The following is a 26,110-nucleotide window of genomic DNA, read 5'->3' as shown; positions in this document are numbered from 1 at the left end:
AAAAATCTTAAAAAAAATATAAAGTCTACAGAAATCAATGGAGCACATGGTAAATACCAATAACTCTGCTAAGACCAAGATACACCAGGATAATTAAAGCATATCTAGTGAGAAAAAACTACAGAACTACAACTAATCTACAGTACATTTTCTATAGTATCACCTTAACAATGTTCCCTGGGGGCAGAGGAGCTGTTAAATTAATTTAGCAAGGTGGGATCAGAGAAGGCTTTGCACAGATGTTGCTATTTGCACTGGCCTTTGGTGTAGCAGTAAGACTTCCATAGGCATAGAATTCGGTGAAGGCCATTCCTGGACAAACAGGGTGCAACAGAAGCAAAGGCACTGAGGTGTACCCGTGCACAGAGTCATCTAGGAACTAGTCATGGGTAGTGGCAAAAACTGCCAGCACAGCCAGGGAGAGAGCAGTGGAAAGATTAACACCAGATTGTGAAGGGCCTTGTTTCCCATACTAAGTATTGATAGTTTCGATTCCTCAGGCAACAGAGCGCCCCAAAGGTTAAGGAGGTGGAATAAGATCCTGCTGACAGTGGAATCCCAAAGTTTTTCTTTTTCTTTTCTTTTTATTTGGGAGAGGAGGGAGTACAGTCTGCTGAATGTAAAGGTTGTATTTTCTAATCTATCTGGTCTCAGAGAACAGAATTCAGCCAAGGCACGTTCTTTCTTCTTTTTAAAAAAATATTTATGTATTCATTTATTTGGCTGCATGGGGTCTTAGTTGCAGCAAGCTGGATCTTTCGTTGTGGTGCAAGGACTCTAGTTGTGGCACACGAGCTCTGTAGTTATGGCATGAGGGCTCAGTTACTCTGTGGCATGTGGGATCTCAGTTCCTTGACCAGGGATCAAACCCACCTCCCCTGCATTGCCAGGCAGCTTCTTAACTACTGGACCACCAGGGAAGTCCCAGCGATGGCATGCTCTTAGCACATGATCCTAGCACCACAAGGCTGACATCCCCACTAAGAGAATTACAACAGTCCTTCTTATTATTGGTGCTCTACTCTATTCACATAGCAAAGCGAGAGGGGTGCCAAGCCACATCTTGAGAACCTTGCTCTGCAGATTTACTGCCTGACAAGCCTTAAAGTTAGAAAACTATTTCAAGTGGAATCTGTCACTAACAGCTTTATACGGTCTGTTGTTTCCTGAGTACCTGGCCACTGGGAGACCAAGTCTGAGGAACACATTTCCTATGGTGAGCCTTCCTGACAACTGCATTATCATTGCTCACATGATATATACCAGTTCATCAAAGCTCTTTCAAGCCAGAAAGCCAAGCTGATGATGTGAACCACCAAGTGATTTTTCTCCTAATAGCCTACATTTACAGAAAACCTTTGAATTTATACAATACATGGGTAGCAAAGAAAGCAACACTAATTTTTTATTTTGATTCCCCTTCACGACAGTCCCTTGTGGCAGGAAAATGGTTAGTCTGCAGATAGACACCTAGGACCAGAGAAATAAAATAATTAGACATCATGGTTTTGATGGCATTGGGGCAGAGTTAGCAGTCACATTCCTTCGGTGCGGTTTTCCAAGGGAAACCCGACAGCCTTGCTCCCACAGCAGACTTAAATATCCTCCATCCATGTTGATCAATTCGATGTCTGAGCCCGAATGACAAGCTCAACTGGCAATAATGCCTTGGACAGGATTTTAAGCGACATAATCAACTGGAGAGGGACTTGTGTCAGTTAGACTTTGTCTCCTTAAAAATCAAGAGTAACAGTGGTGAGAGAGAAGTTTTTAACAAGGAGGAAAACCCTAGACAGTTGTCTCTGAGATTCTTCACCACAGCTTCAAGGACAACCAGGAAAAGAGCTGCTATTTGAGGCAACTTCATTATAAAATCATTTTTAATAAGCAATCTTAACAAAGAGAGGGAATACTCTTGTGGAGAAGGCCTCCAGGGACCCAGAGGCTGCCCAGTTAAGTTATTAGGAAGTTTCACACAAGGGACCAAACAGCTATTTCATTGGCCTCGGGGGACAGAGTTTAGTTTTCACCTGTTCTCTAGAGGCACTGGTGTTATCCTGTCTACGAACAGCAGAGACTGGTAACAATCAATTATCTCGATGCCCCAACTTGGTGAGGGAAAGTGAATTTTCAGTTTTGTCGACGCAAAAAGACACGGTGAAGAGAGACAGATAAATTACCGTGAGATGGTTCAGTATATACTGAAGACTTTTCTGAACGTGCAGCCAATAGAATGCTACATCTGAACCTCAGTGTTAAGTGTAACAATAGAAACCCATTCTTGTGAAATTAAGAAAGAATAACAAAGAGAAAAGGACATATCATTAGCTAGCTTTGAACTGTACTGTGCAGTCATGTGAGGGAAATAATTCTTTGTGCTTATGAAAAATAATAAGGCTATTTACTTTGTCTATGTAAGGAGTGAGCAAGATTGGGAATGTAGGGTTCAAATTTTTAGAAAGCTCTGTGTGGCTGAGTTGAAAAGGGTTGGAAAGATATGGGCTCTTGGTATATTACAGTTGTCTCAGCCAATTAGCAGTACGAATGAAAGAAAGCAAAAAGAAACATTAGCCACATAATTGAAAGTGTGTATGTATTTTTCAGGTTTCACTGTTTGCTTCATTCCTCTGATTTTAATGAAATGGCAAGCATTGGTCTTAAAATTAGACCTTCAAACTGGGAAGATGGAGAGAAAAAAAATGAAACACTTTTTCTTTAATAATTAGAACAGCCTTCTCTTTTTGGACTAAATCTTTCCTGCTCAATAAGCACTTTTTTTACACAGGTGATCAGAGGAAAGACCAGAAAAGAACCTCCATCTGAGGCTAAGAATTTTGTTGGAGTTCAGAAAAGGGATTGAAGAATGGAATGTGTGATTCCTATGATACTCACTAAATGACAGCAATAAAAACATTGTTTACAGGTCACTGTGCTTTTCACACCCATTTCATGGCTTCCCACTGGTTATGAGATAAAGCTAAAATCTTATCTCTGTTCTTTACATCCTCTCTTTTTCTTGTTAATACGCTACTGTAGTCGGATAGGTTTATACAACCACCCACCCCAAGTCCTCCATCAATCTACCTTCCAGCTGATCTTCTAGCTACTCACTACTCTTCCAGCTGATCCAGTTCAGCTCCCCACCTGGGTTGCCTACTCAGACAGACAATCCCATTGAATCACAGCCCTGCATTCTTCTGCAACTTCTTCATTACTAAAAGTTCCTCAAGTGTCCTTTCTACTCAGATGTAGACTAAACTACTGGAGAGTGAGGATTAAGAGTTAAAACTTTCTGTTTTATGATGTGCCTAACACACTGCCACACACAGAGTAGGTGTTAGGAATATTAAGCTAATAAAATCTTTCTGACTCCCGACTACCTGCATTTGGTACAAGGATTGGCTGTGGTCTGCTTTCTAGCCTTCCCTCCTTAGATTCCAGTCTGGATCATCCACCATAGAGTCTCCTCCTCTCCTCCAAAACAAGATGATTAAAGTAAAAGATGTATGGATTAAGTCTCTCTGAATTGAAACCTGAATCTTGCACATTCTTGCCGTTTCTGCTCTTTTTCTTCAATATGCCCTCTAATTTATGCTTGACGGTTAAGCATTTAAGACATGAGGGGCTAAAATCCATGCCTACATTTCAACAAAGCGAAACAAGACAAACAGAGCTATCGATCCTACATAGGAATAATGTGTACCCAGAGGTGGAGGTGAAGTGGGTGGAGAACTGTGAGGAAACTCTAGCAGTCACAGGAAAAAGGGTAATTGAATAGTGTGGAAATGAAAAACTTAGTCATCATTTGTGCAGTTATAAACATCAATTATAATCAAAAGGACCATGTGACTGAATTCACTAACTTCCTGCAAGTATATTTGATAGACCTAGTGTGCAATTTTTTTGTGTAATTCATTAAGTTCATGTAGACAGTAACTTTCTTCATATTTCAGACACTTTGATAATATCTGTGCTTCTTTTTAATCCTTTGGGTGCAGATCTCAATAAAGAGAGAAGCTGGTATGACTGCAAACCCAATCCGAAATTCAGGTACTTTCAAGCATATTTGAAACCCAGATGTTTAATTCTCCTACGCATCCCTTTGATATACATTTCAGTTCCCTAAGGAACTTTTAGCTTTCATGGTTTTGTTTGTTTTTGGTTAGGTTTAGGGAAACCACAGTATCCTGAATTGTTCTACCTCTTAGTGGCAATGATAGTTGTACATGAATTATCAAGCTGATCTGACAAAAGAATGCTAACGTGCAATTTTCTTATAAATGCCGTAAATAACTGTTAAAGGTTTTGTTGCAGTAGAAAACAGGTTCCTGCTGTCAGAAATACATATTACTGCTAGTGCAAGGAGCATGACTATCTTAGAAGCAAAAATAACCATTTTAAACTATCATTTTATCATGGAATCAGTTGAGGTGTATGAATAGTGGTATTAAGTGGAGGTTTGTTCTTTGATGAATGAGATTAGGTTGTTAAAAAATAAGTAATGATGTATTTATATTATTAGTCATCATACAGACCTGGTTCATAAACAGAATACCCAAACATGTGCAATAATAATTAAACTCAGTTTCCTTTGAAAAAAAAGATAAATAATGATCATTTTAGTTCAATTGGTTTAAATTAACTTTTTCATATAGTGGGAATAACATACCCTTTTTTTGTAATCAGTTGATTCACCAAGGTTAGAAGTCTTTATAGGTAAAACAGTTATAAAGTAAAAGAAAATCTGAGTCCTTTGTAGGAATGACTATTATACTTGACTTTCTTCCTATATTTTTGAGTGGAACCATCAATCTAAGGAATGAAGTTCTTTACTTCACTTTGTGGTTCTGTGGGTTGGCTTAAACCCTGGCTTAAACCACACACCAGCTGGTTGTAGAACCCTGGGCCTCAGTTTTCACCTGTCGAGGGGGGATGGTAGCAATACCTTGCCCACAAGATTATGGGAAAGATGGAATGAAACAACACATACAAATTGTTTAGAAAAGCATCTAGCACTTAGCAAGTGCTCCGTGGTGATTACCCAATGCCGATATTGGAGATAACAATGTGGCACTCATGTGCGTGCAAGGAGTCAATCTACTCCGAGTCCTGGCTCTGCCCATTTCCAGCTAGATGAATGAATTTGCAAGTTGTCTCACTTCTCTAAGTTAAGTGACTGATCTCTCAGACAAATTTTCTCATCTCAACTTGGGGGTACACGTAGGACAAAGCTCATGGGGCCAATGAGATTAAATGAGATAATTCATGTAAAGCACCGAACATAATGCCTGGAATATCAGAACCGCTTAGGAAGTGATAGCTCCTGTTGCTACCACAGCACCTACTGGAACCTTCACCATTTCTATCACCACTGTTATTACTATTATTACTGAACTTGAAGTAACACAAAATCCTGAAAAGACATACAGCTCTTCTTTAACGATCAGCGCAATCACGTACAAGAGTTTCATTAAATGTACAAGAAATCCATCAAGTAGACACCAGTACTTGATAGGCTAAGCATTTTTATTTTCTAGCACTGGTCATAATTTTGTTTTTGGCCATGCCACGTGGCATGTGAAATCTTAGTTCTCTGACCAGATATCAAACCCACAGCCCCCGCATTGGAAGCACAGAGTCTTAACCACTGGACCACCAGGGAAGTCTTGTGACCATGGACTTTAAAAGAGCTATTCACCCTATGAGCTATCCACTCATCTCAATTCACCCTTTTGAACCTATGTTCTGAAATGAGAACACAAATACTTTTTGTCCAAATTCAGTTCACAAATCTGAGGTCCATAAACAGCCAATAGGAACCAGTTGGATGCTCTGATGGAAACACTTAGCTAAAGACTCAGATTTTTAATGGAATTCACAGATCCCCACCATGAATGGTAGATTTTTAGACTATGTAAATCTCCTACCTTGGAAGAACTGACTGGCAGGGCCAAATGTGATCCATTTATATCTTAATATGATGAGACAGAAGAATCCTATATAGTTCAAAGAGCTTGGCTCTAGACAGTCAGGCTGAGTCTAAACAAGGCAAACGTCTCCAGACGGTTCGGGGGATTTTTACTTCCTTGGATTAACTGATCTTGAAGGAACAAAGTAGGTATTCCTCTGGGTGAGAATAGGGGGAGAGGAGGAGGAGCAAGAGTCATTTTTAGCATCCAGGGTTAAATATTCACTGCTCCCTTCATTGCTACTGTATGCTTGGGTCACAGTGTCAGAATCCTGGAGGTCTCCTAATTCTTTTCTCCTCTCTCACTTTTCTGGCTTAATCTGCTTTCCAGTTATGAGCTGAAACTTCTGGAAACTGTACACTTAGCCTTTGTATTTTCAGATTATTTCCTGTGATTATGTGTTCACACTTTCCTGCAGTCCCAATCTTGAACTAAGTGTGTAAGCTCCTTGGGGTCAAAGAATCTGTCAGTACATAGTAAATCCTTAATAAACAATTGTCCATTGAGTAGCCCTCTAAAGAGGCCAGCACTTGTATTTTGGTCATGCTCCATCAGTAGCAAACTTAGTGTCTGGGATGGTTAGTGGTCTCAGCAAGCTAAGAAATGAAACTTCTGGCAACTACGTGAGCACTAGTTTGTGGCTGTTGGTCAATGCGTGGATGAGAGCTGGATGAAAGCCGACTGAAAGAACTTCAGTGTGGCTTCTTCTCAGGTCTGTCCTAATGAAACATCCAGCCAGCAATTGAAACTATAATTGCCGTGAGTCACACCATGACTCACATTGGTTGTCACAGCAACCAATTAACTATACAACCAAAGCACCTTCCATTCACTTTGCCAAGAATGGTTCTTGAGTTTTCCTGGACTGTGAAAACACTGTGGGTGAGCCCCAAGTTTGGGGTTGCTAAGAGTCTACAACCAAAAGGAATGGCCTCAAGGAAAGGAAAAGAAAACAAGAAAATAAGGCGAGTCTAGTTCTCAGACCTCCTGAGTAAACAGCAACAACCGTGACAGACTGTTGGGTTCACTTTGCGATATCAGCAAATATCCATGGAGAGGAGGCTGAGGCCTCAAAACTAATTTTCTCTAAGTCAAATTTAAAGCCAAGTCTCTAGGGGTAAGAAGTGAATACATTAACCAAGTCTGCTTGGTTAATGTAAATAGTTTTTTTTCTTTAAAGATACAAAAGAGTTAGTTGTCAAAGAAATATTCTGATTTGTACTAAAATATTTTTACTTTTAAGAACTAAAATCTATTTATAAATAACACAGTGCTTTAATTTTTTTATCTTAGGTGTTCAGTTCAGTTGCTCAGTTGTGTCCGACTCTTTGTGACCCCATGAATCGCAGCATGCCAGCCCTCCCTGTCCATCACCAACTCCCAGAGTTCACTCAGACTCACGTCCATTGAGTCAGTGATGCCATCCAGCCATCTCATCCTCTGTTGTCCCCTTCTCCTCCTGTCCCCAATCCCTCCCAGCATCAGAGACTTTTCCAATGAGTCAACTCTTCACATGAGGTGGCCAAAGTACTGGAGTTTCAGCTTTAGCATCATTCCCTCCAAAGAAATCTTAGGTGTTAGTCTGATGCAACCAAACATTTGCAAATGTACTAAATTCACTTTTGATGGTTATTTGGGTTAAAATGCAAAGTTACAGAAGGTTCAGAAGCATATTCTATTTTTATTTACTAGGTAAAACTGATTCTCAGTGGGACTACACTGACAAATTTTCTTGATTGCTTACTGAGTAACTTGTAATTTTTGAATGTCTGGAAGTCCCTGAGTGTGGAAGAAAGCAAGGAGAAGAGACTTAAACAAGAAATATAAGGGATATGATTTAGGAATATAAATTAGGGTGTTGGGGTTAATATATATATATACACTACTATATATAAAATAGATAACCAACAAGAACCTACTATATAGCACAGAGTAGGGAACTGTACTCAATATTTTATAATAATGTATAAGGGATAAGAATCTGAAAAAGATCTATCTATCTACCTCCCTATGTATCTGAATCACTCTGTGCTGTACACCTGAAATAACACATTATTGTGACTCAACTATACTTCAATAAACAAAAATCTCTAAAAAAAGAATAAAGAATATAAACAAGGATGAGAACAGGAGGAAGTGATGATGGTCTATTGACACTCTGGAGGCAATCCAGGAGCCAACCAGGTATCTCTCTGGTCTACACTGTGGCGACTAGATGCTATATTCCCTAAGATGATGACAATGATGGTAAACTCCCTAGTAGCTGGAAATAGCTAATATTATTATCTGTTGTATTTTTCACTTTTTCATCTCCTTATATGTCGTCTTCTAACATTTTAGTGAATGCAGAACTACCCATGCAGAATTAGATTAAAAAGTCAGGAGCAAATGAACAGTTGTCCTTGGCAAATAATAAAAACAAAGACAGCAGTGGATTCCAAGAAAAAACATATTTATCCACATAGTACTATTTCAGCAGGAAAGAGACCAGAACAAACTTGTGAATCACCGAAGCTAAAGCAATCTTGGACGTGTCCAACCAAATACAGGTGCTATATAATCAACCATGAAAATTAAATTCTACACCTCGGTAAAATTTCTCGAGGACACCCCTATCCCACAAATAAAAACTCCCTTTTATGTTCACACACCAAAACCCATCAGGAACACTTCCTGTTGACAAGCAAAGAACATCGCAAGCATAAGAATTCCTTGATCTGTCATGATGACTTCATAGCATAAGCCCCCAAACTTGGCCTTTCCTCACCTGCCAAGTAAAGCTAATGACACTGATGGTGCTGTCCCAGGAACCGAGGATCAGTGGTCTCCAAAGACCATGCTTATGGATTTCTGTGAGGCCAACAGATCTCTTTTCCTGGGAATTTATGGCTTAACTCACCCCAAACACTTTTTTTTTTTTTTTTAAAGAAGCAATACCTGTACTTTCCAGATAACAAGGTGGCCTAAAATGTGATCAAGTGTCACAACTATTCAGGTTCATTTTGTAGTTCTTACACCTCTGACTGGTGTACCTGTGAGCTGACACTCAGGTCTGATAATATATTCTGCAACTGTACATGTTAATTTGTAAGTGGAACAATCTCTCTGTGAGGGCAGTTAGGAAATTCAGGTTGAAACTGCTAATGGGAGGTGACTTCAGCTGTGGGTGATTATACAGTCAAGCCTTGACCGAAGTTTGCCAAACCCTGGCTAAAAGTAGAAGTCTCGAGACAGTCCGAAAAATGAATTCACACTTCCCTGAGAGTGAAACTTTTGAAGAATAGATGTCAAGATGATTTAGGAGGAGCTGGAATTTAACATCTTAAGAAAACTGATCAGCAAGTTGGGAAAGTTCAGTTTTCAAGAAAAATCGGACAGATGCTAAAGAAGTCATTTGGGTGATGGTTATTAGAGGAAGAACTGATTTGTTTTCCTCCTCACAACTTGCAGGACCTGTAGAGACACTAAGATCAGAAATATGATGGTCTGTCTGCTAAGCTTAGTGACAAAAACAATCTCCATGTTTAAGTGTCATAGAAGACTTCACTAACATGCAACTTGGACAGTTCAATTTCTCCTTGGCATGTGCAAAGTTTTGTGTCAACTGTCTATTCAGATGCTATTCTTCCCAGCTTGTCATTGGGACATTTTATCTTGGGCCCTGTCTCCACATCATGAAAGTAAACATCAACCAAAAAAAACCAAGATGATTTCCAATCTAAATCGTTCTTATAAATGTAATATCGAAGCTACACAATAAAGGACGTATGAAATCTTTCTACATTTACATTATGCTTAATCCCTAAGAATTTTCCTGCTGATTTTCATACTTAGAAAGGCACTCAAAATCTACCCACTCTGGCTATATCTTGATTTTGTTTTCAAGCAGGTATATCTGATAGAGTTCAGTAAGCCTCCATTGAAAGACCAATCTGTTACATTGCCTGAAGTGCGACCTTTTCTCACTAGCTACAACTCTCATGCTGTCACCCAAATCCTTCCATGAATTTCAGTCCAACCACAGGTTATTATTTCTGCAACAGGCCAATGAAATTATTCTTAGGGATGACAGTTCCTTGAAGGTCCTTATGGATAGATGGTCTTTATGTTAAGTAACATCTCTGGTCTCTGTCCTATTCATTGAATCCAATGGAGTTCAACTAGTGGTTTTGTTCGCTTCTCCAGGAGCCAAGTCATAATGCAAACAGTCAGCGGCTTTCTGTATATTGCCAGGTGGCCAGGAGTCCATACCCCAAACCGCCATCAATAGTAGGCACAATCATCCGCCCCTGTTCGGGAGAGGCCCAGGACTGAGCTAGCAGAAAGACTGAATTACTTACCACCTCTAGAGTGGGTCCCACCAGGCCAGGGACGAGCTCATGGGCAAGGCTGTGCAAGGAAGCGCTCTGTACCATGCCTGCCCTGCGGATATACAGAGGACTTCAGTCTCCTGCACTGTCAATCTCTCAGTCATCATGAGCTCAATTATGCACCGACAACAGCAAGAACAACAACAACGACGACGACAAAACAACCCCCAAAAAACTAAGGGCCACAGACTATCCTGGTGGAGGGACAGCCAGCTGGAACTGTGCATTGAGAGATGAGGTGCTGTCCTGAGCATGTGTCCATTACGGGCCTGAACTTCCCTCTATCCTCAAACTAACGTTCCACTGGAGCCCACGGGAGAGCCACGTGGAGAGACTGCAGGACTGGGACCTAAGAGTCAGGCAACCATCAAACTGGGTGGGGTTGTTGGCTTTTGTGCTTTTTTTGCTTTTTATGTTTGTTTTCTACAAATACAGATAGACAGACAGACAAATCCAAGAGCAGATTTTAAGAATCAACCGAGGCACAAGATAAACTACTTTGATGGTACACAGACTTTTTTTCCCCTCCAAATGGTTCACATAAAATCAAAACTTTTCAAAGCATACATAGGAAAAATTGGAGGACACGTCTCTGTCGGCCCTAAATTGTGCCATAAGTATCTCCATTGCTTGCCTTAGAAGGATGCCCAAACATATCTCATAGGTAGCACGTATCTGTGGTCTAAAATAGTTATCAAATTCTAATGACACTCTTAATTCGAAGTCTAAATAATATGCTGGTCGAGTACAGCGAAAGTTGACTGCCTGCCATCAATGACGTTATTGATTTCATCCTGAGGTTCAAGGCACAGTCAAATTTGCTCAGAATGCAAATCACAACACTTTACATTGACGTGAGTTTGCAAACTTATGGTGGAATTCGAATGAAGGCAATTGATGAAAGCAGTTGAACCTGAGAGGTGGGAATGAATACAGAGGGTAAATTCAGCACACGTTTCCACATCAAACTACCCATGCGATTTACCAGGGCCCACGAAGGCCACACTCAGGGTCAACCGGCAGCACCCAGATTCCTGGTCAGTATCTCTGCTCCACAGACACAAGTACAAAACAACCTACGTCGTGAATGGTGAGGAAAAGGAAACCCAGGTTTAAAAGAAATCAAGGTGATGTTTCCTAGAAACATACCGACTCCTCTAAGAAGGATCCAGAGGAAGGGTGACCAGTAAGTAATTAATTGATCCTCCCGGCTAGATTGTATGGTTTTTCTACAGATGAATGCCTTGAATTGCTAGAATGTATCACACTACGCCTAGACCCTGTTTAACACACACTCAGTACACACAGGTGGAGATGTACCACTTCCAACCACTACAGGTAGAGAAGTATGACCTGTACTGACCATGGATCACAGTTGAAACATTAGTTTATACTTGGAAGGGCCACAGCAGCCAGACATATGCGAATTCCAATTCTGCAGAAAACTTTGGACAAGAAAAAAAGATGCATTACTTACATGTATGTGTCTTCTTTGTTACTGAGATACCTAGAAGAGAAGAAACAAGGACAAGCGTGAGAAAGCGGCCTATGTGTATTTCTTAGAACATACATCCTTCCCAGTGTACTCTGAAATACATTTTGTTCAGATGGGGATGGAGAGGGAAGATGAGTTCTCATTTCACCTACAACATCACGGGATCTACCCCAGCGTAATGAAATCATTCACCATGGGGCCAGCAAGCATTGCCTACTGGCTTAAGAGATTCTGTGGTAAAAAAAAAAAAAAGAAAAAAAAATAGCAGCATAGACAGTGATTAAACAGTGAGGGAAGACTCTTATTTTTGATTTTAAAAAGGGAAGATGATCACGTTTATAGGTAAAGTGGGAAAGATTGAAGGGAAATATTTGAGAGTGATGCCAACTTACTCAGACAAGATGAACCGAGCCACGGAGCAATTAATTTGCTCTGGCCATTGATTTCATGTTTACTTTTTAATGAAAATGACTCTTGCTGCTTACATGAAGCATAGCATTTAATGGGGAGGGAAAATACATCCACAAAGTGGACCTCTCTGTCTGTACTCATTAAAGTCAGAAGGGGGATGAACGCTACTTCTGCAAATGGCAGCAGAATGCACACAAACCACGTGAAAACACGAGGGATTCATGAGTCAGCACCCCTGAGGCTTCCAAGCTGCTCTACAGAGAGCAGGTGAGGAATGGAGCTGGGCAAGATTCAGCACATGAGGACCTCAGAAAGATAATGTGAACGCATCCTTCAGTGAAAACAGTGCTACTGCCATTTCAGAAGTGTTCCACTTATTAATTCTGTATGCTTCATTCTTCTTGGGGGATATTCTTAAGACGAAATAGGCTCAAAGTCATAAAACTCTTGAAAACATTTAGCCTGTGACTAAGAAATGTGGTAAACCTTAAATGTGTTTTTTTCTTTTAAGTTATTAAGAGAACTATTTAACCCTCCTCTAGAAAGTAACCTCATTGAAAAATTTGGCACCCACATCAGACCTATTACTTAGCTATGGGATATATCATACAGGGAAGAAATCTGTTGTGAAAATCCATGGTAGACATTAAAAAAAAAAAAAGTGAGTGCCAAAGTTGTGCGCCAAGACCAAAATCATACACTTGTTCCTCCCACAACTTTCCAAAGGACTTATTTAGGGAAGCTGAAATTACATAGCCCAACTCAAATTCTTTTTCCCCCCCTTTTTATTGAGGAAAACGAAACTATTGTTTTTCATAGTGTTTGAGTTGGCTTTGCAGAGTGAAGTTAAAACCCTCTGCAAAGAGTCTTAAAGACTCTCTCACATGGGAACTAACCAAAGGGTTTTAGGAGTTTTTGAAATAAGCTTTTTCATGGGAAGGGACCTTCTCCCAACAGCAACAGGGAGTCAAATTGAAAATCTGAATACCATTTGCAACTCCAGCTCATGACACCAGCACCAATAAATTGATATATGAGTGCTCTTTCAGCATTATGAGAGCTATATGTGTACTTTCCTTAGGAAATAATGCTTTCTGTAAAAATCACTTTGAAGAGAAAGTGCTTATGCTGTCACTCCTGATTATTCAGAACCTTCACACAATTGGATTTAACACAGCCCCAAACGCACCTATCTATATTCGCTGAGTGTGGAACAATTTTTCCTGACATCCAAAGGCCTGATGAAAATACCACTGCTTTGACTTTTCTACTTAAATTTATTATACAGTGTGATGCAGTGTTCTCATCAAATATTTTCATGACGATTATAATGATAATAGATTTTGAAAATCATTCCAGGAAAACTGCTTGGTCTTTGCGATCAGAATAGCACAGAGCTAAAACTTCTCATATCTGTCTCCAGAAGAAAGTATGACTTCTGCAACAGCACAAACTCAGCCTTTTTTTTTTTTTTTTAAACTGCCAATTAGTGATCAGTATAAATAACTGGGGGATACATCTATACAAGAGCTGCCAGATTTAGCAGAAACAATACAGGATTCCCGGTTACATTTAAATTTCAGACACTAATAACTTATCTGAAATTCAAATGTAACTAAGCATCCTGTATTTTATCTGGCAACCCTAACTTATACAAATAAAGTGTAAATTATATTCATTACAGCAAGGAAAAATATACCAATAAATTAGTAGATATACTTTTATGGAGAAACGCTTAAAAAACACATCCCTCTCACATAAGTAATATCTTTTAAAATGCATTACAACTCCTAAGTATAGAGACAGAACTGTGTATAACACTTAATTTTCTTTTCCTTTGTTTTTAACTTAAGAGCCATTATGAAGTCAAAATTCTGTTTTCATAGGATAGGAAAATGAACTGAAACAATTTGAACACATAAAAGACAAATTTAAAGAAACAGTCAGAAAATTTCATGGAATTCCTTACTTCTCATCTCCTTAAAAACAACTGTGATCACACTAATGTCTTACGGTAGTCTTTTCTCTATAGAAGCTCCAGTACTTCAAAGTAACTGACTCCATAGAAGTGGGGAAAAAGGAGAAAATGTTCTTCTCATTGCACAAATGTGTGAACTCTGGAAAGTTTAATGAAGACAATAAAAATTTTCTGTGGAAAGTTAATATCTGGTGGGAAGTGAATCCATGGTATGTATTTAAAGCTCTCTAGGGAAGTAAAAGACTGGTACTTGAAAACTATAAGACACTGATGAAAGATATTGAAGATGACACAAAATGATGGAAAGATATATGATGTTCTTGGACTGGAAAAAATAATATTGTTAAAATGATCATACTACCCAAGGCAATCTACAGATTTCAATGGAATCCCTATCAAAATACCAATGGCATTTTTCATAGAACTAGGACAAATAATTTAAAAACTTATATGGAAACACAAAAGACTGAAACAGCCAAACCTTGAGAAAGAAAAATGGAATTGGAGGGATCATGCTCTGTGACTTCAGAAAATACTATAAAGCTACAGTAATCATAACAGTATGGTATAGGCACACACACAAAATATATACAGATCAGTGGAACAGGATAAAACGCTCAGAAATAAACCCACACACTATGGTGAAGGAATCTATGACAGAGAAGGCAATAATATACAATGGGGGAAAAGATAGTCTCTTCCATAAGCATTACTGGGAAAACTGGACAGCTACATGTAAAAGAATGAAATCAGAACACTTAACACATATACTAAAACTCAAAATGGATTAAAGACTTATATATAATACTGGAAACCATAAAACTTCTAGAGGAAAACATAGGCATAACACTCTTTTACATAAATTGTAGCAATATTCTTTTTGGCTCTGTCTCCTAAAGCAAAGGAAATAAAAGTAAAACTAAACAAATGGGACCTAACTGAACTTAAAAGCTTTTGCACAGGAAAGGAAACCATCAACAAAATGAAAAGACAACCTACCTACTGGGAAAAAAACACTGCAAATGATACGACTGATAAGGGGTTAGTATCTAACACATGTAAACAGCTCATACAATTCAACATCAAAAAGGCAAACAACTTGATTTAAAAATGGGCAGAAGCCCTGAATAGACATTTTTCTAAAGAGAAGAGGCAGATGGCCAACAGGCATATGAAAAGATGCTCAAAATTGTAACCATCAGGGAAATGCATATCAAAATCACAGTGAAATATAACTTCACACTGGTCAGAATGGCTATCATCAAAAACATATCACTCAGCAATCAGCTCTATAAATAATTTAAATGTACAGGGCCCTGTCCCCCAGCCTTAGCTAAGCCACGAAGCCCCACCAGTGCTTGGGTGAAATAAATCCTTGAGAGGCCTGTGTACCCTGGCTTCTGACCAGCAGCCATTTCTTCATCACCCCCTCCCTTAAATGGGTTGGCTGGTCTTCCATTTTGCTTTCTTGTTATTTCCTCAGAGGCTGCAAGATTCCTGTCTTTCTTGCTATAGAGCTTATCATCCCTGAGATCAAGGCCATCTATGTTGCCCATGTTTGTTCTCAGGTGGAAGGGGTAAGCCTTTTTCAAACCTAACGCTCCCAGCAGTGACTCAATCAAGAATTCCAGGATAGTTGGGTTTTCTAAAGATAAATTATGAGTGTTTAAGAGAAAAACAGCTCTAATTCAACCTAGAAGTGAAAAAGAATAGACTTTTTAAAGGCAACTTAAAAAAAATTATTTATTCATTTTTGGCTGCATTGGGTCTTAGTTGTGGTTTGTGGGACCTTTCGCTGTGGCATGTGGGCTTCTCTCTAGCTGGGCCCACAGGTTTCAGAATGTAGGGGCTGTGTAGCTATTGTGTGTAGCCATCATTGCCCTCTGGCATGTGAGACATTAGTTCCTAGACCAGGGATTGAACCTAAGTCCCCTAGGCAGATTCTTAACCACTGGACCACCAGGGAAGTCCCAAGGTAGCTTTTAAGATAACTGGATTTGGAGTCCAGCTGACCTGAACTTAGGTTCTTAGTCCATCCACTTTTCTTCACTTGGCAGAGACCCTGGGCAAGTTACTTCACTTCTCTGGTCTCTACAATTGCGTATAATCAGAATAATACTCAAAAGGCTGTTGTGAAAGTCAAAATAAAATAAAAATGTGTAAAGAGCTTTACATAGTGGGAAGTGTGATATAAATGTTAATTATTAACTTCAATAAAGGATGGGCAACCCACACAGTCTTGCTTTAACAAAGATGAATTAGAATGTTCTACCAAAAGTTATGCCTTAGCTTCTTATGGTATCCTGGGTTTCATACTGGTTATCAGATCAAGGGCTCTGACTTCAAAGTGTGTATCTGATGAGCGTAAGACAGAGAACTAAGTTTCTAGAAGTAAGTGGACTCTTATTCTAGACCCCAAACTCCACTGGATTTTACTCTCTAAAATCAAGGGAAGATACTTGCACATGGGCAGTTGGCCTGCGTGGACAAAGGACTTGGATCAGTACCACCAAAGCATGTCAAACCAAGTCCAGATGTTGTGAAGGCTTTGATCCACTTCCCAACGTCTGGGAAGTGACGGCAATATCCTTCCCCAGAGATCTGCAGAGGCATGCGCTCTACAGAGATTGGGACTTCATGGAGTTGTGGAAGAATGATGGCTGGAACCTGGAACTAACTTTCTAAACACAGACCACTCATACACCCTGAGCCAAAAGTGACCTTGCTGGATGATTTGGGAAAGTCATTTAACTTCTCTGGGGCTTAGTTTTTTCATCTGTAGAATGAGATAGCTGAACTACACGATTTCTTGATTTCCCTTCTAGTGTCTTGATCAGTGACTCCTTGCCCTGCTTTCAAGCTATCAAACCAAACTTCCTCTATGCAACAGGCTGCCAGGTCTATTTCTCACTGCGAAAAAATCTAATGTAGCTCACAATCAAAGGCAACCCCCTGAAACTTTTCTTCTTTTTACCTTTAAAAACCAAAGAAGAAAGAAGGCAGTATCCACAAAAGGTTATATAAGGAAAAGATACACTTCTTTTGGGTGATATTTTAAAATTATCTGGGCTAGAGAAAAATGGTACCTTTTGATAAAATTGTGAGACTCCTTATAATCTTATCCTGCTCATTTTATATGTGTGCGTGTGTGTGTGTGTGTGAGAGAGAGAGAGACGGAGAAGAGAGAGGGGGAGAGAGAAAAACATCCCTAGGTAATGCTTTAGAGTAATTTCTAACTTAACAGTGTGATAACAATTTTAAATTGCCAATTAATATCCTTAAAACTAAGGGCAAAAAAATCTCCACAACAACTCTTCCCAAACTAGAACTTCTTTTTTTTTTTTTTTAAATTTTATTTTATTTTTAAACTTCACAAAATTGTATTAGTTTTGCCAAATATTGAAATGAATCCACCACAGGTATACATGTGTTCCCCATCCTGAACCCTCCTCCCTCCTCCCTCCCCATACCATCCCTCTGGGTTGTCCCAGTGCACCAGCCCCAAGCATCCAGTATCGTGCATTGAACCTGGACTGGCAACTCATTTCATACATGATATTATACATGTTTCAATGCCATTCTCCCAAATCTTCGAGAAAAGGGAACCCTCTTATACTGTTGGTGGGAATGCAAACTAGTACAGCCACTATGGAGAACAGTGTGGAGATTCCTTAAAAAACTGGAAATAGAACTTCTAATACAGCAAGATTCCTTGACTCTATTTAGCCGACCACACTTCAGAGTAATGAAAAGGAAATGTCATGAAAATACCACAGATTCATCACTGTCATGGTTATCAGTAATTTCAGAGTTACAGTTATCATGGAGCAGCGTACTCGAGGAATGAAATCCGATATACCCCCTTGGTGCCAAGTCTTTGACCAATTAAATTCCTCCATGGACTTATTGTCTCTTGGTTTCCAGGCAATGGTATCAAGTTTAACTTTTTTTTTTTGTAAGAAATGGCATCTTTCCTCCTCTCCAGACATGCCAATTACCATACTGGCATTTGTGAGACTCCCTCATGATGAGATAATAATTGTTGAGATAGAGATATTCGCAACATGGATAAGGTCTGTGTTAGAATAAAAAACAAAAGGAAAAGCAAACACAACAAAAAATAGCTGAAATAACAGATATGCTATCATATATAAAAGAGATAAACAACAAGGACCTACTGTTTAGCACAGGGAACTACATTCAATATCTTGAAATAACCTATAATAAAAATAATTTGAAAAAATATACATGTATATCTACATATATCTATACATATCTGAATCACTTTGCTGTATAATTGAAACACAACATTGTAAATCAACTATTCAGTTCAGTTCACTTCAGTTGCTCAGTCATGTCCGACTGCTTGAGACCCATGAATCACAGCACGCCAGGCCTCTCTGTCCATCAATTCCTGGAGTTTACCCGAACTCACGTCCATCGAGTCGGTGATGCCATCCAGCCATCTCATCCTCTGTCGTCCCCTTCTCCTCCTGCCCCCAATCCCTCCCAGCATCAGGGTCTTTTCCAGTGAGTCAACTCTTCGCATGAGGTGGCCAAAATATTGGAGTTTCAGCCTCAGCATCAGTCCTTCCAAAGAACACCCAGGACTGATCTCCTTTAGGATGGACTGGTTGGATCTCCTTGCAGTCCAAGGGACTTTCAAGAGTCTTCTCCAACACCACAGTTCAAAAGCATCAATTCTTCGGCGCTCAGCTTTCTTCACAGTCCAACTCTCACGTCCATACATGACCACAGGAAAAACCATAGCCTTGACTAGACGGACCTTTGTTGGCAAAGTAATGTCTCTGCTTTTCAATATATTATCTAGGTATACTCCAATTAAAGCCAGAAGGAAAAACATAAATACAGTATACTAATGCATATATATGGAATTTAGAAAGATGGTAACAATAACCCGGTGTACGAGACAGCAAAAGAGACACTGATGTATAGAACAGTCTTATGGACTCTGTGGGAGAGGGAGAGGGTGGGAAGATGTGGGAGAATGGCAATGAAACATGTAAAATATCATGTAGGAAACGAGTTGCCAGTCCAGTTTCGATGCATGATGCTGGATGCTTGGGGCTGGTGCACTGGGACGACCCAGAGGGATGGTATGGGGAGGGAGGAGGGAGGAGGGTTCGGGATGGGGTGGATTCATTTTGATATTTGGCAAAACTAATACAATTATGTAAAGTTTAAAAATAAAATAAAATTGGAAGAATAAAAAAAAAAAAAAAATAAGATATTGTGGAATTTGTATTTTCTTCTTTTTATTTTTAAATACATCAATGTTTCCCTATTTCAAGTGGCTGTGTATGGTGGGGAGGAAAAGAGGTGCCGAAAGATAATTTACAAAATTTTTACTGGGCCAGCTTGTTTCATGTGTCTACAGTGACCCCAGCACACTGACTCTTGGTTTTATTTCTAGAAAAGGAGGGCTCCAAATACAAAGGCCTTTGCAATATTCATTATCCCTCCTCATGAGATGCCTGAGTTAAATAAGATGCCTATTGTTTAAGCTGTGGTCTTGGGAAAATGGCTTAATGTCTCTTGAACCTCTGTTTTCTTATCCATAAAATGGGAATAAAATTCTCAGTGCTAGGTTTATAGTAAGACTTAAATAATGTAATTCACATGGGATGCACAGTATAGTGCCTCTTTCCTACTAAAGATGTTTTTAATTGCAGATACTCTGCACTGGATAAACAGAGAACAATCCCTGGTAGGGGGGTGGGGAACTCAGGCAATGCCCATTAGAGCACCACTGTTTAATGGGTAGATAATCTGGTAAATAAATATTTGAGAGCTCGGGCAGAACTTTCAAAATACAATCTGGAAAATTAGGGGTCCCTGCCATATTATCAACAAGCATTGTGATAACGTTGAGATCGTCTGGTCCACCTGCTCCCTCCTGTACTTCTCTTTCACTTCCTCATCATAAGGAGCTGGTAGTTAAAACAGCGATCTATACGTAGCATAAGAACATGAAATAAGAAACAAGGCCCAGCATGTAGGATTTTTTTTTGAATGGCTAACAACTGTTTCATAAAGAAAACATATCACGTCGTGCTGGCATCTGGCCCACTGTCACCCATTCTGACTTGTCCTGTGAGCTTGTTCCATTCCACACTAAGGAGGGCAGAATCAACATAGGATTCAGATCAGGAGCACAGCCCGAGAAGGTCTCGGCCAAACAAAATGATATTACAAAACAACGTCCTTGCCTAGGACAAAAGAGCTATTAATGATAATCAGTACATATTACTGAAAGTGCTCCAAGTAATCTCTGGACTTTGTTTTAAAATTTCTTAATGGACACTAATGCTTAGGGTTCACTCAAAAGAGAAATAAATTATGCGCCAGGGTTGTGGGGACCAAGGACAACGTGAGGAAGGCAGCAAAGCGTTAGCAATGTTACAGCAATCAAACCTTTTGTAATTGCATTAAAAAGCCTTTAAAATCATCAGAAATACTAATTATGATAATAAATAATACTTTAATGTGAAGTTTCTTTTCTGTTAGATCTGAGCCCAGGTTGAGTAATTTTTATAATAAAACTTCAGTTCTTTTACCAATCAAGGTACATTTTACAATACACACACACACACACATAAATTTACAGTTTAGTTTGAAAAACGATTATGGGAATGAATAAGAAATTTTTTTTCTGTTTTTTGAATGAAAAAAAATTCTTATTATTGCCCTTCATCTCTAGGTCGTATTTCCTGACATATGTGCCCAGAAATATCTTTTAATTTTGGGCAGGCAGGACAGAGTTATGCTTGCTTTCAAGTCCTGCCTTTATCTTTGACAAAACAGTTTCAAGGACAAAACCTTATTCCTGGTCCCCCAGCGAAAGTAACATAAAGAGACCATCGTCTATCCTAGAGAGAAATTTTGAGACTAAACGTATTTGGGAAACATCCGTCTTCTCTCTTTGAGATGGTCATTCAGTGCATTATGAAAAGCCCATACCTAAGGAGGGTAATTTCTCCTCTTATGGCTTGCTGGTGCCAAATGTATGATTAGTACTAGTGGACAGTAAGAATAATAGGAATCTTTATTCTTTCAAACTTATTTCCTTTTATCAAGTCTCTATCCTGAAAATGGAGCTACCCATTAGATATTACTCCAATGACTTAAATTTGATCTTGGCTCTAGGCAGAGATATGAATGGACAACGGTTAACACTTACAGCTGAGCCTTCTGAAATTGAGTAGTTTTAGCTTATAAGTGAATGATCCAACGCAGGTAAAATTCAGCAGCTTTTACCATGCTTTCCCAGCAAATGCTTTCCTTATATGCCTATGAAACCTGTTGAAATTGCTTATCTTTGCCACTAACAGGTCAAGTACTGACTTGTACGGTCTGTAGGAGACTTGTCTGGATGCTGTCAGACTCATGGCCACAGCTTTAAAGCCCACAATTTAGAAGCTACCAGAGTTAGTTGGTTGCTTCATCATCAAAGGTGATGAAGTTGGGGCCCCAAAGCAAGTCAGGCTTCTCATATATTATGTCCTTGTATATGGATACTTCTCATATATTATGTATGTCTTTGTATACTTAACATAATCATATTCCATGGACCATGTTTTGTGGTCAGCATATCAGGTCAAGGCAAGTAATGATGGAAGAAATCTCACGTGGTCTGCAGCCACCTCAAACCAGTTTGCTACTACTGTGAGAAGTGTGGATAGAGCAAGGGTATATTGGGTATGTCAGATGAAGAAACAATTCCACATGTTTACTCATGTGCTGACTCACCTAGAAAGGAGAGGGAATCTAATGAAGTGGAAACAAGGAGAATGTGGTTCTAAATCTGGAGGAAAGGAGCTCCACTCTCAGAACTAAAAACTCCAGAATTCAATGAGGATATCAAATGAATATTCAGAAATGGAGAGATGGCTTCAGTTATTCCTGAATATATAGGATACCAAGAGTCTATAAAGGTTTTGAAAATGTTAACATTATCATCATCTTGAAGAAAGATGAAAAATCCAGTTAAGTCAACTACATAGCCTTTCTCTTCTCCTCTGAGTACAATTTTTGGCAGTTTGTCTGGATTGACCACTGCTAGGTGACAATTCAAGAAGCAGCCACCAGGGCATATACTTTGCATTCACAGAACTGTTAGAGTATGATCATTATTAGAGTAGACGCAGAAACTCTTTTCCCATATGAGATTTAGAGTCAAGAAAACTGGATCCCAGGTCAAGCTCTGTCACCTGCCAGCTGTGTGAGTTTGGCCAAAATACTTAATCTCTCTTGAGCCTCAGTTTCCTCATCTCTGAAACAAGGAAAAAAATTTTTTTTTTCTTTTTCATCTGGCAATTCAACTATTGGAAATGTAGGCTTAGGAAGTAAGTATGGATTTTCATCACAACATTGTTTCCATTAGTAAAACATGAGGGGGGAACAACTCAAATGTCAATAGTAGATGATGAGTTAAACTTTAAAAAATGTGTGTTTACATAATGGAATACCCTACTACCATTAAAATAATGAAAACTTAATCACATAGAAAGATGTCTTAAGAGAAAGACTAAAAAATATACACAAAATTAATAACACTGGTTATTTTTGAGTGGAGAAATTAACAATGATTATTATTTAATCTTCATTGTTTATATTTTTCTAAAGTACCTATAATAAAGCCCCACAAATAAAATTTTAATAATAAAGAACAGTCATCATTAAAATGAAACTATGAATGGAAACGTGACAATACTGGTTTTTAGTATCACAAACATCACCTCTCTGAGACCAGTAGGAGACCAAGTTTCTTATGGCAACTACTAATTGTATTATACATTACAGGAAATTCTATCTGCAGCCTTTAGTGTATGTGTGATGGCATAGCTGGCAACTATAGGAGGCCCCATGGTGATGGGCAATCTCATAGTACATCTGACCCTTGAACAACTCAGGGTTAAACCACATATAACTTATAGTTGGCCCTGTTAGCCCTCCATATCTGTGCTTCCTCCACTTCTGTGGTTTCACCTAACACCAGACTGCATAATACTGCAGCCTTTAGTATTGAAAAATATCTACCTGTAAGTGGACCTGCAGTTCAAACTCATGCTGTTCAAGGGTCAATTGAGGGACTTCCCTGGTTGTCCCTGGTGGCTCAGACGGTAAAGCGTCTGTCTACAACGTGGGAGACCCGGGTTCGATCCCTGGGTCGGGAAGATCCCCTGGAGAAGGAAATGGCAATCCACTCCAGTACTATTGCCTGGAAAATCCCATGGGCAGAGGAGCCTGGTAGCTACAGTCCATGGGGTTGCAAAGAGTCAGACACGACTGAGTGACTTCACTTTCCTGGTGGTCCAGTGGTTAAGAATCCGCCTTGCAATGCAGGGGAGGATGGGTTGATGCTTGGTCGAGGAACTAAGATCCCACAGGACAAGGAGCAACTAAACCCCAACACAGACAATTAAATAAATAAATTTATTTTTAAAGGGTCATTTGGACTTTGTAAAGTAGTAATCAAATCACCAATCAATATGCTGATGAAGTTCTGAAAAATAACACTTTTTAAGTTCAGTGTATTTTACATAATGTTCTAGAATGCAGGGAGAAACTTGGACTCTGATATTGAACAAATCTTGACTCCTGGGCAAACAAGCATCCTTTAGCTATTTAATAGAGATTTTGTTTATCCTGATCACCAAGGGTATCTGACTGTGCTATTAGCACATTCTAACACTCAGGCCCCCATAAGTTTGTGGAGATCTCTGCAGAGCAGGTGTGACCTCAGACACTGTTCACAAATTCCTCAAGGTAAGAGGTGGCCCTTTCGTGAGTATGCCCTGAGAGTCTCTGGGATTCAAACACCGTGTAATGTGATCGATCTTTGACAACAGAAGGACCCAGGCTGCAAGCCTGGCTTCACCATCATCAGTGAAGTCATTTCACTTTAGGCGAGTTTCTTAGTCTGAGCTTCAGTTTCAATATCTGTGGGGTGAAGGTAAGAATATCTTCTTTGTGGGGCTTCTATGATCAACAAAAGTGTATACACCACAAAGCTGAGAGCTGTTGATAGTTCCTGAATTCCATTACCTAAACTAGGTATCTTACACCAATGCACTGGAATGACCCCATAGAAGAAAAAAGGAAAAAGGGCCTATATGACCCTGGATTGAGGCATTAAGGTGGCACCATGCTTCAGAGTAAACTATGGGTTCTTTTTGAGACTGATATACTTTGTTATAATTTGTTTGATCTCAGTTAACGCAGCTATTCTCTGCTGAATTTTTTTACCCAGCCTTCCTCCCTCCATCCTTCCGTCTTTCTTCCATCTTTTTTTCCCCCTAGTCTTAAGAAGGTTGTAATGACTTGAGCTATATCTCCCAAGAAGATATGGTCAAGTCCTAATACATGAATGCGACCTTATTTGGAAATTGGGTCTTTACACAGATGTAATCAAGATTACATATTCTTGGTCATATTCGATTAAGGTGGGCCTTCAGTCTAGTGACTGCTGTCTTTGTAAGAGAAAGGAGAGGACTTCCCTCCTTTGGCTAAGGACTCTACAGTAACAATGCAGGGGGGCCTGGGTTATATCCCTGGTCAGGAAACTAGATCCCACACACTGCAAATAATTGAAGATCCACAACTAAGACCCAGTGCAGCCAAATAAATAATTAAAAAAAAAAGAGAGAGAGAGAGAGAGAAAGGGGGATTTTGATCCAGTGACTCAGAAGACACACAGAGAAGGTCATGTGAAGATGGAGGCAGAGATGGAAGTGATGTAGCTACAAGGCAAAGCATGCTAAGGATTGCCAGTACCTACCAGAAGCTGAAACAGAAGCTTCCAGAAATTCTTCCCTAGAGCCTTCAGAAGGAGCATGCCCCTGCTGATTTTGGACTTTCAGCAACCCTAACTGTGACAGAACACATATCTGCTGTTTTAAGCCACCCAGTCTGTGGCAATTGGTTACAGCAGCTCCAGGAATTAATACAAAGGTCCACAAAATTTTAAGAGTTTAAGGAATCATGACAATATGCTGGATTTTCCTAAAACAAGATAGGGCAGTTTTCCTGCTACCCCTTCAAACCCATTCTGCGATCTTCCACAGCAGGTGCATTTGAGATGGGTGAACAGAGGGCCAGTTAGAGATTGCATTTCCCAGAGTCCCTTTGGGCTGGGAAACGGCCACCATACTAGGTTCTCCTCAAGCACTGGATGTGTAACGCCCATGTCACTTAAAAGGAAATGAAGGAAGCTGCTCACCCAGATCTCCTCTCTCTCTCTTCGCACGGACTGGAACCTGCATTAGCCATGACCCAACTCCAACCATGGGGGAAGGGCCATCTTTGGAGGCAGGACCCTGGAGCTCATGAGCTGGGCTTCCCTAGCAGCCTCCATTGGCTGACACCCCACAGATGAGAGAAGCAAATCTCCTTCTCACAGATGCCACTGTGTTCTTGGGTCTCTTTGCTACAGCAGTTTTTAGGCTTTATCCTAAGAAATACATCTGATTATGAAGTAACTCTTATTTACAGTTTAGAACCACCAAATGTTAGATCCAGAAGAGTTTCAAGAAACTGTATCTCTCCCTGGATAAGGACTCAGAAACTTTAGGGCCTGAGAGCTATTAGGTGATGAGTTCCAAGTCAACTGACCAATGAGAAGCAGAACAGAGAATAGTGCTCAGCTCTGTAGCCTCTGAGTCTGCCCACAGTTGCACAAGATACCTCAGCAGTACCACCAGCATCACTGAGAAGTGTCACTAAGGCCAGACTGAAATTTTCAGCTATTAATAAGAGCATGTAAGTCTCCTGCTCAAATTCCTTCCATGGCTCATAAGGTCTTCCAGGACCCAGCCCACCTGGTTCTCCACCTCATGTCCTCTACCCTCTGCCTGGCCTAGGTCAC

At 39.7% G+C, this 26,110-nt stretch overlaps 1 protein-coding gene and 1 long non-coding RNA gene across 4 annotated transcripts in view; one reads left to right on the top strand and one right to left on the bottom strand.

Moving 5' to 3' along the window:
• Positions 1-26,110, bottom strand: part of RORA (RAR related orphan receptor A) — an 809,830-nt gene that overhangs the window by 189,894 nt on the left and 593,826 nt on the right. For all 3 annotated transcript variants that reach the window (XM_061431124.1, XM_061431123.1, XM_061431125.1), the window contains one exon: positions 11,817-11,846. In XM_061431124.1, coding sequence (XP_061287108.1) covers positions 11,817-11,846 — 30 coding nt within the window. The remainder of the gene's footprint in view (positions 1-11,816; positions 11,847-26,110) is intronic.
• Positions 1-26,110, top strand: part of LOC133256211 (uncharacterized) — a 77,783-nt gene that overhangs the window by 34,377 nt on the left and 17,296 nt on the right. The gene's annotated exons all lie outside the window — the stretch shown is intronic.

Source organism: Bos javanicus, chromosome 10 (assembly GCF_032452875.1).
Source record: "Bos javanicus breed banteng chromosome 10, ARS-OSU_banteng_1.0, whole genome shotgun sequence".
Classification (NCBI taxonomy): domain Eukaryota; kingdom Metazoa; phylum Chordata; class Mammalia; order Artiodactyla; family Bovidae; genus Bos; species Bos javanicus.
Note: the sequence above shows the minus strand (reverse complement) of the source record. Positions and strands in the feature narration are given on the sequence as shown.